At 55.4% G+C, this 17,000-nt stretch overlaps 6 protein-coding genes across 6 annotated transcripts; 4 read left to right on the top strand and 2 right to left on the bottom strand.

Annotated features, from left to right (window-relative positions):
- Positions 1 to 427: 427 nt before the first annotated feature.
- On the top strand, positions 428 to 1,021 carry J4E92_002136 (uncharacterized protein; the record flags this gene model as incomplete). The annotated part of the gene is made up of 1 exon (XM_051493541.1): positions 428 to 1,021. One exon carries the CDS (start codon positions 428 to 430, stop codon positions 1,019 to 1,021), a length of 594 nt encoding a protein of 197 aa, XP_051356772.1.
- Positions 1,022 to 2,872: 1,851 nt separating this feature from the next.
- Positions 2,873 to 4,639, top strand: J4E92_002137 (uncharacterized protein; the record flags this gene model as incomplete). Its single annotated transcript, XM_051493542.1, has 1 exon — positions 2,873 to 4,639. One exon carries the CDS (start codon positions 2,873 to 2,875, stop codon positions 4,637 to 4,639), a length of 1,767 nt encoding a protein of 588 aa, XP_051356773.1.
- Positions 4,640 to 6,743: 2,104 nt separating this feature from the next.
- On the bottom strand, positions 6,744 to 9,845 carry J4E92_002138 (uncharacterized protein; the record flags this gene model as incomplete). Its single annotated transcript, XM_051493543.1, has 1 exon — positions 6,744 to 9,845. One exon carries the CDS (start codon positions 9,843 to 9,845, stop codon positions 6,744 to 6,746), a length of 3,102 nt encoding a protein of 1,033 aa, XP_051356774.1.
- Positions 9,846 to 13,153: 3,308 nt separating this feature from the next.
- On the top strand, positions 13,154 to 14,626 carry J4E92_002139 (uncharacterized protein; the record flags this gene model as incomplete). Its single annotated transcript, XM_051493544.1, has 3 exons — positions 13,154 to 13,234; positions 13,543 to 13,616; positions 13,666 to 14,626. The coding sequence occupies 3 exons, from the start codon at positions 13,154 to 13,156 to the stop codon at positions 14,624 to 14,626; spliced, it is 1,116 nt and encodes a 371-aa protein (XP_051356775.1).
- A 332-nt stretch (positions 14,627 to 14,958) lies between these two features.
- On the bottom strand, positions 14,959 to 16,065 carry J4E92_002140 (uncharacterized protein; the record flags this gene model as incomplete). Its single annotated transcript, XM_051493545.1, has 2 exons — positions 14,959 to 15,538; positions 15,611 to 16,065. The coding sequence occupies 2 exons, from the start codon at positions 16,063 to 16,065 to the stop codon at positions 14,959 to 14,961; spliced, it is 1,035 nt and encodes a 344-aa protein (XP_051356776.1).
- A 377-nt stretch (positions 16,066 to 16,442) lies between these two features.
- Positions 16,443 to 16,982, top strand: J4E92_002141 (uncharacterized protein; the record flags this gene model as incomplete). Its single annotated transcript, XM_051493546.1, has 1 exon — positions 16,443 to 16,982. One exon carries the CDS (start codon positions 16,443 to 16,445, stop codon positions 16,980 to 16,982), a length of 540 nt encoding a protein of 179 aa, XP_051356777.1.
- Between the last annotated feature and the right edge of the window lie 18 nt (positions 16,983 to 17,000).

Here is a 17,000-nt window from a genome sequence, read left to right on the forward strand (position 1 = left end):
AGCGTGTAGAAGACTGTTGACGGAATCCAAGTCCATCGTCTACCTTGAAAATGACTATACGGAGATACGATTGAAAGAACGGGGAACGCGCTTTACCATCTTCGGGAGTCCTTGCACGCCCAAGCAGCAACTTGCGAGTTGGGCTTTTCAGTACAAACCCGACGAAGCTGAAGAAGTGTGGAAAAAGATTCCAAATGAAGTGGATATCGTAGTTACGCATACACCGCCCAAGGGGCGATGTGATGGAGTAGTAGCAGCAACAAGCGGACAGAAAGACAGAATAAGGGAAGGATGCCCAGCATTGTTAAGAAGATTAGAGCAAGTCAGGCCGATCTTGAACATCTGCGGCCACATACACAACGGACGAGGCGTGGAGACGATACTATGGCGAGAAAGACCCGCATCACTACATCACCAACCCACGCCCATGGATATCGGTACCCTAGTACCAAGCGTGCAGTTCTGGAACGACCCAGGAGCCTCCAACAAGAAACTTTCTCTAGTTGATTTGACGACGGGCATGCAGGTGAGAAGAGGGCGTGGTTCGGGCTGCGACCACCATGCGAGCTTGACACGTCAATTGCAGCCTGACTCGCGAGGGGACCGTCTGGAAGGCCAGCCTGATGCGACGTCTGCACCGGATCAGACAGGACGTCAGCCCCCGTCCGGTGGTGGTGAGAAGCTTATCCCGACGGCACCAGCGAGCCTCACTGATGTTGCCCTGCGGGACAGTGAGGCGCTGTGGAGAGAGATTAGTGGAGGAGGACGGCGAGGGGGCGATGCAGATGAGCATCCAGATGAGAGCGATACCGGACATGGGTGTCCTGACGAGGCTACTCAGCGTCTCGCAGAACGACAGAGGGGTATGCCTCCACCAGGGACGGAAGAACGCAGCCAGACCACGGTGATCAACGCAGCGTATCTGGGTCCGAGGGTCGCTGGCAGAACGTCGGTTGCCTACAATAAGCCGATAGTCGTCGATATGGAGTTGCCTGTATGGGGCTCTTTGGGACCACGATAATGCTAGCTAATGTGGGATGACGGATCAAGTGCAGCGTACCTGTCCCAAATGATCTCATTGCTAGCCAGCAAAGCACACTTGTCGAGCCAACACCTACATCATACTGCTGCTGGTTTATAGCACATTCGTGTCCTACTCACTTAAGTGTGTGCAATGGACGAGGACCACGTAGGAGGACGTGCTTCGTGGGCTTTGTGAGCTGACCATGTCACGATTGGGCGTGACATGCAGAAGTGCCCCGCCTTACCCCCGCATAAGCGTATCTTATCGTCCTATCAAGCCACGGGCTAACGTCTGCCATCGGGACGGATCGAGTGGCAGCAAATCTATCCTCTCTCACATGGCTTGGGACGGAGAGCAAAATATTGCCTGACGGGCGACGCAACCGCCGTGCCCTGACCTGAGTTGCGACGGGCCACAGGGATGCCCCCCATCGTGCCTCGAGTGATGTGCGGAGGATGTGCATTGATGGGTGCCGAAGGCCCGGTGACTGCTACCGTCTGAGCTGGGGAACACATGTGTCTCGGAGGCTGCAGAGGATGGATTGCCTGGGTGGATCTCGAATGTGACGAGTTGGCTGTCGGTGCTGGCTTTGTGCTTCACCTGTACCCTTGGGGTGCAGCTGGATTCGTCATGTCTTGCAAATGTTCATGGTGGGGTTGGTGAGCATTTCACGATTGGACAGCAGGTGTGGTCACATCGTGCTTCCACGCTTCTGGCATGGCTTCTTGGGGCTTCGGTGGTCATGCAGGCCATGCTGGGGGTTGGTCCTATCAGCAGCGGTTTTGGCGCCAGTCTCGAAACGGGCCATGTGGAGGGCGCTGGGCGTGATTGGGCTGTGTGTTTTGCAGCCGCCGTGGCCGACGACGAGACGTGCAGCGCAGCGGTGCTCATGTGAAGCAGCGGCTTGCGCGATGCGATGCGATGGGCGTGGAGCGGGGACTAGCCAGCGTCGAGTCGAGGCTGTGACGCTCTTTTCAGCCGGCGACGAGTTTGGTACAAAGCAGACAAGTGCGAGGCACAGGGATGCCCTCGACGGCTGTCGAAGCCCTGGGGGCTCTGTGCATGAGAGCCTGATATAGTCACAACTGCACCCCCAAAGCGTGCAGGCTGACTGCTCTCCAAATCCATATTACCCGTTGCACACATTGTTCTATTCTTCGAAGCCGCAATCTTATTCTTCTCCCACGATTCTTAAATTCCACACTACGCGGTGCGATCCCGACTACCGCCCGCCGGATCCTATTGGCATTTTTTGGCACGGTTGACGGTGACGTCGCAAAGCCATCCACACCGCAACTTACGGCCTGCAAGCAGAGCCATCGCTGCCGCGCAACGAGCAGCGCAGTCGCGAGCACAACACAGCCTCACTCCTGTGCCTGACCGCCGGCCGAGCACTACAATTCCTTTGTCCAGCGTCTTTGATCCGAGTTTTTTTGTCTCTTCGCCACGTTTCCGCCATCTTCGATCCGCGCTGTCTGTGTCCCTGAGCGACCCACTATTCCTTAGGTCAGCCGATTTCAAGCAAGCCATCCTCGTCAGGCCGTGCAGGAACACCCGCACGCTCCGTCCGCTCTGCTCTCACCACGGCACATACTGCACCCGACTCTCCTTATAGGGCTCCCACACCGACGCCTCGCCCAAAGCCCATCGCTCCTGCCCTTGCTTTTGCTGCGGCCTGCCAGACATCCGCCCAACACCGCCACAGGCTCGCTTGCTCCTCCACTCGCTGCATTGCCCGGATCCGCATGTGTCAGGCCTGAGTCGCAAGCAGTCGTTGCTGTCACACTATAAGAGAGATCCCACACCCCACACCCGCCTAGCAATCCTCTCCCCACACCGATTTCCGCCATGGACGACCCCCTCCCCGATCACTACAAGGCCCTGGGCGTCGCCAACACGGTCGACGCCGCCGTCATCAAGGCCACCTACCGCAAGCTCGTCCTCAAGTGCCATCCCGACAAGGTCACCGACCCCGCGCTGAAGGAGCAGAAACAGGAGGAGTTTCACAACATCCAGCAGGCCTACGAGTGCCTCATTGACGACGAGAAGAGGAGCAAGTACGACGCGCAGATCACACTCGACAAGCTGCGCAAAGAGAAGGCAGCGCGAGGAGCTGCGCCACGCGACAGGACTGCACGCTTCGACGTCCCCACATCAGGCGGTGCCTCCTTTGCCGCAAACGGCCCTTCGCGATACACCACCGAGTACCGCGCTCCCAGAGCGAGCGAGGAAGACGACCGCTACCACGCACGATACCACGCCCAACCCTCAAAACCCACATCATCCTCGAGATCCACTCGCGAGAAGGAGTCCAAGAGCTCGCGACACGTCAAAGAAGACCGATCACGCTCAGAACGCGAGAAAACGCGTGCCAAGGAGACCCGAAGCGACCGCAAGTTCACCCAAGTCGACAGTGAGTCATCGGGTGACGAGAAGGCGCGCTACGAGGCAGCCTTCAAGGCTCGCACTGAAGAGGATGCTCGTCGCAAGGCAGAAGAGCGTCGCACCTATGAAGACAACCGATATGCCGGCACCACCACTCACACTGTCCCTGCTGCACGCAAGATGAGCGTTCAGGAAGAAGAGGCGCTCCGATACCAGCACAAGTCACGCGCCCACGTCGAGGCGGATATCCTATCTTCCCGACCGTCGCCCGCCAGGGCTTCTTCGCGCGATTACTACACCTCCGACCCACCTCGGATGGTTCGACGCGACAGTGCTCGACCCGAGCCCGTCCGCAGGTCATCTGCTCGCCCCAGTAAGGAAAGACCTTCTCTGTCCCGTCGTGACACCGACCGTACCGATCGCGGTATTCCCGAGGTTGTCGAGTGGGATGATGAGCCTCGCCGTGAGGAGAGACGCGTACCCAGCTTCAAGCATACGACCTCATCACCTGCTGAGCTCTCACGTGGAGTGCCTCAGCGCTCGTACACCGAGAGCAGGTCCACCAGATATGCCGAGAACACGCCTCCAGCACCTTCGCTGAGTCGATCGTCGACCATGCCTACCATTCCAAACACCTCCTCGCGCAGGAAGGACGCTACCGCTCCTCGCCCGTCTGGTCTTCGCGAGGCCATGACTCCAGAGCAATACAGCAGTCCTGAGAAGTACGCCAGTCCCGAGCGAGACGCCTTCCCCAGCGTACCACCATCGTCGACCGTCAAGACATATTACTACCCCGTTCCCGGAGCTGGCGTGTCCCAAGACCCGCCAACCCCCACTCCTCGCCACGTTGTCCGCGAACCCCAGCGCCAACACCGTTCCAAGTCGCCCATTGGCAAGCCCCCGATTGGTCCCAACCGTCCGGCAGAACCCACCACTGCATCATACAAAACCGTGCCCCGGCCATCGATGCCAAGTCGCACAGAGTCGAGTCGCAACATCTCGCCTGTTCGTGAAGAACGCGGCCGCTCAGGCAGACTCTACGGTGAAATTGGTAGCGAACCCCGACACCGGGTACGCCAGACAAGCATCGATCCCAACGAAGTCCAATACAGCCGTAGATACGGTCCCGAGGACGTCAGATGGGCACCAAGATCTGGTGAATCCGACAGGGCTGATAGAGGCTACGCTAGTAAACCTACTCTAGGCAGGACTGCTACGTATGTTTACTAGTAGTTCCGTTATACCTTGAATTGGAAAGGCGAAACGCATACATGCATACAAACATATCGACACAGGCATCAAATTGCCCATAGGATACCCCCAACCCCCGGCTATTCGGACGAAACACCGGGATCATATTTGCGATTTCACAGGCGTTGAACGGTTTTCCCATTATTATCTCCCATCTCATTGATGTTCAGTTCTACGACCAACTACACGCAAGTGCTGCGTTTGGCGTTTCTCTGTCTCCTCGTCTTGCGCAAGTCTCACACTCAATCATCTCTGTACAATTGCATATACATCGAAATTGAAATACATTTCGATGCAGCTTTTCCAATCGCTTTTCTATTGCTCCAACTCCATCGAGCAAGACGTGTATGTACGTCTTGTGATTACTTTCGTTGTATTGTATTGACACACACTGCGCCGGGCTAGACCTGGACACATTCGCTTTTTGGACTTATTGGTCTTTGGGATACGTATACTACGCTCGCTTGGTACGAGATGAGATGAGATGGACATGAGATGATGAGCCTGATGGGCATGGTACTTGTTTTTATTGTTTCTGTAGACGTGGAGGTCTCTTTTAGGACATACACACACGCATCATCACACATAGTATATAGTTTAAAGTAGTAACTTGAATGGATTTTCAACCTGATCGAAGACTTTCTTCTCGCATATGATTCCTGTCCACCAACGGAAATGTGTTTACGATTATTCAAACTCGCATCTGCTAGCACGAACAAAAAGCACGACTCCGATGATAATTTCCTCACTCATGTTCCACAGAGCCGCAATCTCAACCGCGCGAGCTACCCATCTCACACCGCAACTACCTTTAGCCCACCCACCAACCACTAGCTGTGTTACCAGTTCAACCCTTCCTTTTATCCCTCCGTGACCAAGAACGGCGATCTGCACAACTCTTATCTTGCAGAGATAGGTCAGATCTACATTTGTAGCACCAGATAATGTAGAAGCAATGCAGGTAAGATGTATGTAAGCCTTTGGTGTGTGCAAGGAACGAAGTAAGCGGATGTCTTCATTAGTCAGATGAGAGATGCTACTTCAGCTGTCGCATGTTTGGTCAGCAACAAAACGGTGTTCGGTTGGACCTGCCCTGCTAATCCATCTGCCCGTGGAGGGTACGCTTAATCAGGAAGATTACCTAGTGTGGGGAGAGGCCGTATCGCGAACGAAGGATCGCATATACGACGAACACACATAAGTAAGCGGACGACCCATTGTTGAAATATGTGTTCCATTCATTTACATAGCCTTTTCCACCAGAAACCCTTAGATGAATCCAGAGAGGGAAAAGGAAAAAATAGGAAAAGCCCAAGGATATGATCAATCCATCTGTCAAGATCCTTCTCTCCCTCTCTCCCACAAAACGCCTTTCGCTGGCTGAACTCGCCAAGCGAACCAGAAAATAGAAAAACCAAAACACAAAACCAAGGACGCAACCCAAGATCGCAAGTGGGTGCTTTCTGCCAGAAGACAGTCGCTTTGCATGGCTCGTAACATCGATACTGAGTGTGTAAAGTAAGGAGATGAGATAGATATACAAAGGGGCAGCGAATGTAGTAATGGTTTTGTCGAGAGGGAAAGTTGTTTGTAAGGAGTGTCAGTATGTCGAGGGGATGGCGGTACTAGGGTACTAGAAACTAGAACATTACTCTGCGTAATTCAACGCGCATTAGCCCCCAACATGCGAATATGTAAAGCCGTGCTGTACGGACTTGCAAAGAAACGAAAGATTTGATCACAAAGGAAATGACTGATGACAAGGAAATACGAGATGGAGACTGCCGGACCGTTGGAATGCATCGGCTGCCAACGGTAACGGAGATGCTGCACATCCAACGTCGACTCTGCAAAGTGGGCCAATGTGACATGCAGCTGTCAGGAGTCCAAACGCTCAGTGTTGGTGGCGTCGCGAGCTCCTGTTGGCGAAGGACGATCCTTCGGAGAGAGGTCGCGTAATTTCCGACAAGGCGGCCGAAGCTACCTAATCTTGTGCGCGCGGCGTCTTCTCCGGAAGCTTCTAGATTGAGCAAGTCCACTCCGCATATTTTGAGTTTGCGTTTCGGTCTGTTTGTGCCTTTGCTCACAGTACGTCCCAGATGTTCCGAACAATGGGGTTACTGCCAGTTTGAACAGGACTCCGGGGGTCAACGGTTGCCTTTTCAGGCGTCCATTGCCGGGGTAGTGGTTCTTCCCATGCGGTATGGCCGTTTCGTCCGTCCTTTATCGTCTCGTTGGAAGATACCGGACTCGTGTCGTCGCCAGAAGACTGGAGTTCGAAATGGAAGGGGTTCCTTGTGAACTCCTCAGCACGCGGTGACATGAGAGCGTCGATGTCATCAGCAGCATGTTGAGGAGCAGAAGGTTTCGGCAGCTTCGACTGAATCTCCGTTTGTAGCTTGTGCAACTTTCGTTGTTCGCGCATGTTCGGTGATGAGAACCTAGTGCGAATGGCCTTGGCGGGAGTTGAAAGGAAGGTTTGACTAGGCGATCGGGGCGTATCCGGTGCCTTGGGGAACGCTACAGGAACAGGTTCAGCCGGGTCGATAGGGGTCAAGGCTTGTTTTTCGGGTGAATTGCTAAGGCTGTCGATGCGTGGTCCGGCGTCTTGGCTATGTTTTGGGAAGGACATGGACAGCAAGCTGGGGGCCTGGAACATGGGGTTCGTTTGCGCCGTACCGTCCAGCGATGCAAAGCCGTTGAAAGTCTGATGGGCAGGCGGTAGGATGGCTTGGAATGACGGCCGTCGATCCTCAGCTTCAGAGTCCTTGATAGCCGCTATGCTGGGCCTGTCGAACGGATTGAAGTCTGCTCTTGTTGGCGATGTCAAGCCGAATGGATCTTCATCTGCTATCCTTGGCTTCAGTGGAGTCATGTGGAATTCCGTGGCACGTGGCGACTTTAGGTCATCTTCTAGGCTTGCGTCTGTGCGACCAAAGACATCTTTAGGAAATTGCGTAGCCACTGGCGAAGTAATCTCAGGCGCGGAAGGTTCGTTGTCCAGATCGTAGCCTGCCGGCCATGGGTTGTCAAAAGAAGTCTTGATTGGCGACATGACCTCAGCATCGGATGCGTCGTAGGAGCTGAAGGAAGGGATGTTGAAACTTGCTACAGCTGGGGATCGAAGTGGCTCAAATCCTGATGGTTGTAGAGGCGCCAGGTGTCTCTCTCCTGATCCGAATGATGAGCCCTCGTCGTTGCTCAGGCCCAATCGTAATGGAAGTTGACGTGAGAAGTTGGGGACAGAGGAAAGCTTGAGAGTAGGCTCGGAATAGTCTTCGCTGTCAGAAACATCTTGAGTCTGAATGGTCGGCACGTTGTCGTTAGTGACGGAGACTACAGGCACAACGTGACCTGTGGGGTCGACATAGGGCGTCGTTGTCGTCGGAGAGGGCTCGGATGGGACATCAAAGTGCGCAGGGCTCGAGTCCCAGGACCGACGGAAACCGGCTGAGAAGGCTCCAGTGGGTGCCGATAGGGGACCTGGAGATATAGCCATCATGTTGCCTGTGCTTGCCCGTTGCATGCTAATGTCGCTGTCGGGTGGTAGCGGCGCTGTTCGTGGAGTGCGCGATCCCGAACCAGAGTCCCTATCGTACGAAGAGTACTTATTGTTTCCTGTGGAGCGGGTGGAGGGAAGGCCAGCAGATCGGCGTCCATACCCTTGGTTGTGATATGAGCGGCTTTCGTTTTGTCTTAACAAGCTGTTGCGGAACTCTTGCAATTGCATGATGAGGTTCATGTTTGGTCCGATCCACTTGCTTCGCTTCTTTGCCTTGTCGTACGCTTCTTGCACACTCATCTGCGGGTCCTTGTACAGGCCGTAGGCAACGATCAAACTGGCAGAACGACTGACACCACATTGGCAATGGATGAGTACGCGCTTCCCACGCTGAACCCTCTCGTCTATCATCCTGACCAGCTTGTGAAGATCGGGAACGATGTCTGTGTTGTGCTCCCAGGGCATGTGAATGTACTCTGGTGTCTTGTATGTCTTGCCCTCGATCACAACCTCGCGCGGCTGTATGGTTTGCATGACCGGCGTGGCTTTGGGTGTGGTTGGCGAGCCATCGTCCATACCGAATGATTGCTTTGGTCTCTGTCCAAGGGTGGCAAAATCAACATTCTCCGCTGGTGGGCCATCTATGCGCCTGGCGTCAATATCTTTTTGTGACTCCACCGTTGGCGTGGTGAATGGGTTCTTCACTTCGCTCGCGACGTTGATAATGACATCGAAAGTCGTGGCCTGGATAGCAGTTGGCTCAAAGTAGAGGAACACGCCAGACTCATAGATACAGATGGGGCCGTTAGGATAGGCAGCCGGCTTCTCCTCTCGTGACTGGGGAACATCGAAGTTGGGTTCCTGGTCCTCCTCCTCTTCCATTTCAAAGGGGACTTCGCTGAGGCCACTTTGCTTAGGTGCAACAGGTCGTAGAGGAGGCAATTGCATACCACCCATTGGATTCGTGCTCGGTGAACATAATGGTAGTGAAGGAGATGACTGGAAGTGGCGAAGCGGTGGGCGATTGAAGGACGGTGTTGAGGGTATGAGCAACCGTACTGGTTTACTCTCATTGCTGCCAGGCGTTGAGATTGTTAAGCTCAAGTTGGACGGTCGACGCTTCGGGGGTGTCGGTGGTTTGATAAACAACGGAGATGGCGGTGCCGAACTGTTCTTTTCTTTGGGAGCGACTGCTATGGGAGCTGGGGTGTGCGCGCGCAAGTTGCTGAGCGAAGACGCTGTGTTGATACCAAGGTTCTTGAGATTCCGAGGCTTCTTTGCAGGTGTTGTGGGACGCTGCAATTCGAAGAATGGGCCGGCAGACGGTTCCCCGACAGGTGCCTCTGCTCGTCTTGACCTGAAGTCGGCAACGAAAGACGAGGGCGTGATTGTCTTTGCGAGGGGCGATTCGGGAGACACGCCTGGAGAGGGGTCTGTCACCGAGGACGAGTCCATGGTTGATATGGTTGTGGTCGGGGAGTTGTCGGAAGAGCCCGTCGATGTACTGTCGCGACTTTCGCTGTGGATGTGGAAGGAGGAGAAGGGTGTGCCCGAGTTCGTGTTAGGGCTCGTGGCAGGACGTGCTACATTCCCGCCATTTTGGCCCTTGCTGTGGTGCTCTCCTCCAAATACGGCGCCGAATGAGGGCATGGGCATGAATGAGCGCGCGCTCGTCTGAACCATGCTGGGACTTGTGGGTGTTGCCAAACGTGGGCAGTGGTTACGGGTGCTACTGGGCCAACGTGGAGCTCGCGTGGAGGTGGTGGGTGAAGGAAGGCAGTGGGTGAAGGACTGCTCGAGTTTCTTGGAAGGGAAAGAAGAATTAGGTGTGTAGAAAGCCCTTTTCAGAGTCGGAGTGTCAGCATCATGGGATATTGTGGGCGAGGCAGACATGGCAGGCGCATGTGTTTCGAAACGAGGGCGGCGGGACGGGGGAGTGGGGAATGGAGGCTGAAGACAGGTTGAGAAGCTGTTCCCAGACTCGAAGATTGGTGGTAGAGTGCACATGGTCGAGCAGGTAACGGTTGACAGGTGACAGGTGCCCGTACACTGCCTCGACTACATTCATGCTCGCCCAGACAGACAACGGGGCACAGGAATGCGGAGTTGGGACACGAAGAGAAGATGCGGCTTACCTGGGTGCCAACAGCAGTGGGGAGGGGCGCTGGCGTGGTGAATTGGAGCGAGAATACCAGATCCTCTACTAAGCGCCTGGGGGAAGGAGCGACTGGGCCGGCGATGCGCCTATGCCTGAGGAGATGCGGCGTAGTGGGTAGAAAGGGCAGGAGCGGGCGACGCAGCGGGTGCGGGTGGTGCGAGCGGCGGTGGTGAGGAAGGCGCGGTCGAGGGTGGGTGCCGCGCTCACGATGGGGGTCTGTTGCGACGCACTCTGGACGATGGGGAGGGTCGAGGGCAGAGTGGTGACCAGCTTGGGCAGTGCGGACGAGGGAAGCCGGTCGATCGCAGAGCCGCTGCCGCCTGGATGTGGGAGGAGGGGGTCGTGGTAGGCGAGGCGAGCACGCTGTGTGTCGTGATTGAGGCGGCGTGAATGCGTCTTGTCGATGGATGGGGGAGACGAACTGCGAGCTGCGCTAGTGGCTCTGTGGAAGCGCCGACGTTCCAGGAATAGCAACCGCCGCCGGTGCGCTACGAGGCAGCTGCGACCACTAGGACACTAGCATGTCAGACCCATGAGCGTCTTGGGACCATACTACACAAACGCGCCAGTCCACTCAACCACCGCGCCTTACAGCCTGTCTACCGTACCGCGGCCGATCTTGGTTCGCAGCGTACGCGTAGCCGTCATTTCCCTCGCCTAGCAAACAAATACTCGCCATCGCCGCTCCACAGGAGACTGCGCTCGACAAACTGCCCTTCTGCCCTTGTTCCCCGGACCTGGCGAACCTGGCGAGCCTAGAGTAGGCCCCTGGAGGCCGCATCCTGAAGACGGGAAGGCCCAGACGAGATACCTCGGAAAGAGGTTGGGGTCCGCGCCATATTGCATCCACCCCAGACAGTATGTAATCCGTCCCGTCTCCGGCCTCGACGCGCTCGAGATGAATTACTCGTCGTCCAGGTCGTCGTTGTTGTCAGCGCTCACCACCGCCGGGACACCCTGGCCTCGCTTCGCATGCCACAGCCATCGTTTCGACTCTCACTGCGTGCAAGACTGCGACTGCGACTGACTTCATCGCGGCCTTCTGAGGCACAAAACAGTCGGAGCAAATATCTGCAACGTGAAACGCACCGTGGGAACTTATCGACCCACCTGTTGGCGGGGTGAGTTTTTGCGTCTCCGTCATGTGAGGATTACCACGCGTTTCATCTCTCTGCCGTCAGTTTCGCAATCCTAAACTCTCCCACAGCATTTGTGGACCTTTTTCCCGTATGACTGCCACGCAGAGCCGCAGTCCTTGCAGTACCTGCCGAAACGTATTTCCACCTCTGCCGCCGCCTGTGCCCTGAATGTTGGTAATTTGTTCTTTCTGTTGCGCAAAGCCCCGATTCGGCGAGCCCACACCAAATGCGTTTCAGCATCTTTTAACACCGGCAGAATCCGTCCTAAAAAGCAACGCGACACCGATTCGGGTACCCATGCGAAGATCCAACGACTCAGGACAGTCCGCCTCATCTTCCTGGGCACGTGCTCTTGAGATCGGGATAGGTCGACTGAGCGACTCATTGGTAGTTTCCATACTTATCAACTTGCAACGTGGAGATCAGAGCCCAACTCTTCGCTACCAACTAGACGGGTTTCCCGACTGAGTCGTCCTTGGGAAGTGTTCTGGCCTCCCAACACAAGGCCCCAATAAGGCCCGAGTCTCTTTGCCGGCCCTGACGCTACACGCAGTGAGTCGTAGCAGCTGTGACAGAACAGTCTGGTTCTCCCGCTATTAGGGTGATTTGGACCAAGCAGCATTCTTTTCGAGATAAAAGATAAGGGGTGATGTATCACGGGCCTCAGTAAGGTTCAAATGTTTGCGATCGTGCTGGCGATCCGAGAACCTAATCCTCTGCGACGACGTCGACCAGCAAGCAGGGACGTGCTCTGTACATTTCATGGTCGACCTGATCATAGGTTTGGTTGTGCGTGAAGTCTCAACATACTCAAATGAGGTTCATGCGCCCCTGTGGCCTATGTGCCGTGGTACCTGTATTGTAGCACGTCACCACGACACACTGCGCGCATGTCATAGCTTTTTCGGACTTGCGTCCGACTTCATAACATGGAACGCTATGCTCGCTCACAAGAACGAGTAATGTACCTTTGTGTCCAGCTGTAGTCACAACTCTGACATAGGCGCTTTGTATATCTCAGCTGGATTAGAACGCTGCCAGAGACATGTGTAACAGGTCGTGGGTGCTGTATGAGAAGGGGATGTGACTGTGTCAGAAGCTACAAGTCGCTGTTCATTCTTACCGAGTCACGTTGTTCTCTAAGAATACTTGAAGGTATGACGGAAGGACAATGCGCTCATCTGTAGATGTGGTTAAACTGCACTCTCTGATGAGAAATTCGATGTATTAGTATTGGAAATTGACCCATTCCACAAGCTAATAGTTCATTCAATGGAAAACAAGCTCTCTGTTACCTGCAACCTCTACATATGTAAAAGACGAGATCTTATATCGGGCTTCTTCATAGTCAGTACCTGACATGGCCGTAGCAATGACAAACTCAGCATGGCTACGTTGGTAGGTATTCATCCACGAAGAAATTGGGGTAGAAACATTCAAAGCCATCATCGCTTTCGCCTTACAGTATAGCTCAATGTTCAAAAGATTTTAATAACCTTCGCAAAACTCCAGGCCAAAGTGCATGTTCTGTTGTTCAGCGTGCAGATGCGCTCATCAATGACCACCACTAACGCCAAGCCAAAGCGGGCTAGCGCCGCCCACCATGCGAAATTCAAGCGAGCCCGAAGAACTCGAAAGTCGAGAGCCTCTTCTTTTCGCGACAACTAACCACCAGGTCAATCACAACAGCGATCATGTCGAGGCCAACCGTCACCGTCGTCTCCGCCAAGGGCGAGGTCACCAAGGACACCGTCCCCGTGCCCAATGTCTTCAAGGTCAGTTCCGCCGCAATTCGAACTTCGCGATACGATGCAAACCACAACCGGAGGGACTGAGGGCTGCAATGGCAGCTGGAGGAGTGCAGACATGGGAGGAACACTGGAAGAGCGGAGACACATGTGGTAGCGGGGAATGCTCGCATTGAGCTGGACTACGCAGAGTTCTTCCCATGATGCGGCCTCATGAGAGTGTAGCGAAAGCCGCATTTTCTGGCTTGCCTGCTTCTCTCAGTCTCTCGGACACGGCTCTGCAACGCATTCGGACACGCTTCAGAAATTTTGGCTAATGCTAACAACTCTTACAGGCACCCATCCGCCCTGACATCGTCCACGCGGTGCACACTGGCATGAACAAGAACCGCCGCCAGCCATACGCTGTGTAAGCCTACCTCGCGCGCTGCACAACCACACAATCTAACAACAAGCAGCTCCGAGAAGGCTGGTCACCAAACTTCTGCCGAGTCCTGGGGTACCGGTCGCGCTGTGGCCCGTATTCCCCGTGTCTCTGGTGGAGGTACTCACCGTGCCGGTCAGGCTGCCTTCGGTAACATGTGCCGCTCCGGTCGCATGTTCGCTCCCACCAAGGTCTGGCGCAAGTGGCACCAGAAGATCAACCTGAACCAGAAGCGTTTCGCTACCGCGTCTGCGCTCGCTGCTTCAGGAAGCCCTGCTCTTCTCCTTGCCCGCGGTCACGCCATCAGCACCGTTCCTGAGGTTCCTCTCGTCATCTCATCGACTGCTTTCGCCGATGCCGCCATCAAGAAGACCTCCGCCGCCGTCGCTCTGCTGAAGGCTGTCGGTGCTGGTGCCGATGTCGAGAAGGCCCGCAACACACGCAAGGTCCGCGCTGGTAAGGGTAAGCTCCGTGGCCGCCGTCACACTCAGCGCCGCGGACCCCTCGTCATCTACAACCCCGAGGAGGATGGCAAGGAGCTCGTCCTTGCTTTCCGCAACATCCCAGGTGTCGAGACCTCATCCGTCTACTCCCTGAACCTCCTCCAGCTCGCACCCGGTGGCCACCTCGGTCGCTTCATCGTCTGGACCTCATCCGCTTTCAGCGCTCTCGACAAGGTCTACGGATCCACCGCTGAGCCCTCAGCGCTCAAGAAGGACTACCTCCTGCCCTCCACCATGATGAGCCAGCCCGACCTCAGCAAGATCATCAACTCAAGCGACGTCCAGAAGGTCCTCCGCCCCGTCCGTGGCGGAGCCGTCTCCAAGCGTGGTGTCGTACAAAAGAAGAACCCGCTCAAGAACTTCCAGGTGCAGCTCCGCCTCAACCCATACGCTGCTACCTTCTCCAAGGAGAAGCTCGGCCAGAAGAAGCTCGAGCAGGGCAAGCCCGAGTATGCCACCGAGACCTTCCACGAGCTTATGCACGAGAACTAGATGGTTGTTGGTTAGCGTTATGATTTCCTAAGGTGTTCTCTCTTCGGCTGGGATGGACTGGAATGATGAATAGCTATGACAAATGTAGCTCTTCACAAAATGCCTCTGAGAAGGTTTCACTTCCACTCCTATCTATGACCATTGAATCAGGCGTTGCATTGATGAGGGTCGTCCACATGTTGCGGATAGATGTTCGTAGTAATGTGGTATTGCATGATCGTCAGCGTTCCACTGACTTTGAGATCTCTTCCCAGTGTACTCTCGTGCTAGCAATACATGTCCCAAACGCCGTCGCTATGCTTCAAAGCTGCCCTCATCGCGAGAACAAGACCTCACTTGAACAGCCGCCTTCCACCCGTTCTGCCCATAGTCCTCTCCACACCCTCCAGACTCATACCCGCGAATCCAGCACCGCCACCATCCCGATCCCTCTTGTACCTCCTCAACGCCTCTCTCAGGTGTGCTGGTGTAAGTGGCCCCTTATCACACGCCTTCAGCCTATCCTGCAAACTAGCATCCTTCTCCACCTCCTTCCACAGACTCTCCGTGCGATCAACCTGCGTAGGATACCAGCCCGCACTCGTAATATCGGAATTAGTCGGCCTATTCCTATCATCCTTGATATGAGCACTAGGTCTGACCAGACTCTGACTGAGGATGGGACCTGGCAAGTTGGGGTTGGGCAAGTGGGTGCGGACGGCGGACCATTCGTCGCGGACGGTGAGGGCGCGGTCGATAAGCTCGCCGATGAAGGTTTTGGAGTAGGAGGTTACGGCGATGATGATGGGTTGGGGTACGGATTGGGAGAGGGTTTGGTTGACGAGTTTGCGGACGGTTTCCCGCTTAAGGCGGATGCGGCGGTAGGTTGCGTAGCGGTCCATTTGCGCGGGTGTCATGAAGTCTTCTAGCATGCTGTTGGATCACATTATATCAGTAAACCGGTCTCTGGAAGAAAATAGCAGCGAGTATAGAGAAAGGACGTACCGTTCGTATTCCTTTTCTTGCTTTCTGCGTGCTTCAACACTCATGCCGCCTTCGATTTCCATGCCCATTTCCTCGCCCATCTCGTCATCGTCGTCGTCTTCTGCTTCTTCTCCGCCATCGCCATCTTCGTCTTCACCTCCTATGGCGCTTCGTCCGTCGGCGCCTTTGCCGCCTCTTGCGCTTGAGCCCGCGACACTGCCTCCGTCTCCGCCCTTCTTCCGTCGCTTCTTCCCTCCTACGCCGTTGACGACTGATGTGGTGATGTTACTTTCCACGGACGGTGAACGCGAGTATTGGCGCGGGGAACCGCCGACTGATTCGGCATCTGGTGAGAAGGCGTTGCGTAGATTGGAGGGTTTGCGTTTTTTAGTAGGCGCGCCGGAGTGAGAGGATATGCTGCCGCGCTTGCGACTGCCGGGTACGTTGAGCTGTGGGATGTGTGGTGGTGAGGCCATGGTCGCGCGATTACCAAGAGTACCAGACTCTGGTGCTGGCGTTGTAGTAATGGGAGGTGGTTGGGTGGGAAGGCTAACTTCTGCGGGTTGGATAATGGAATGGGCCCTGGGGAAGTCGCGATCTCCGCCAAGCAAAATGATGGAGCGTCGACTAGCGCGTTTTGTGCTCGGAAAGCGCGACCGGGTGATTTCGTCATCGACACTCGGGAGATGGAGACTTGCGCCTGTTGCTCTCATTCAGCGTCTGCGCTCTCGACTTTCACCATGTAAAACGAGATAACAGCAGGCGATCTGCCATCGATACCAATTCACACGCATAACGTTTGCCATCTTCACTTTGCGTCGTATACCTGCATCTTGCCCAGCGTGCCTCAAAGATGCCATCCTACGAAGAATCCTACGGCCAGCAAGCCGCCCAAGCAGCAGGCACAGGCGCGACCGACACCGATGGCGCCGTGCAAGCACCGCCCGACGCGAGATCTACCTCCGGCCTCCCACCTGCCGCCCTCGACCTAGCAGCTCGCCTCTTCGACCTCGCCCGCAGCGGGGACACATCGACCCTCTCGCAATACGTCAGCGCCGGCATCCCCAAGAACCTCACCAACTCCTCCGGCGACACACTTCTCATGCTGGCGTCCTACCATGGCAAGGCTGAGACTGCTAAGATGCTGCTAGACAACGGCGCGGATGCGAATGTGCTGAATGGGAGGGGCCAGAGTCCTATTGCGGGGGCCGTGTTCAAAGGGTACGATGATGTGGTTAGAGTGTTGTATGAGGGGGGAGCAGATGTAGAAAAGGGACAGCCGAATGCGGTGGACTGCGCGAGGATGTTCAAGAGAGGGAATTGCTTGAAGCTGTTTGGTGTCGAAGAAGGAGAAGGGACTGTGGTGGATGTGGATGCACATGCTGTGTCATAGTGGAGACCCCGCAGTGTT

Source organism: Alternaria infectoria (genome assembly GCF_024043175.1).
Source record: "Alternaria infectoria strain BMP 0036 chromosome Unknown scaffold_2, whole genome shotgun sequence".
Taxonomy (NCBI): domain Eukaryota; kingdom Fungi; phylum Ascomycota; class Dothideomycetes; order Pleosporales; family Pleosporaceae; genus Alternaria; species Alternaria infectoria.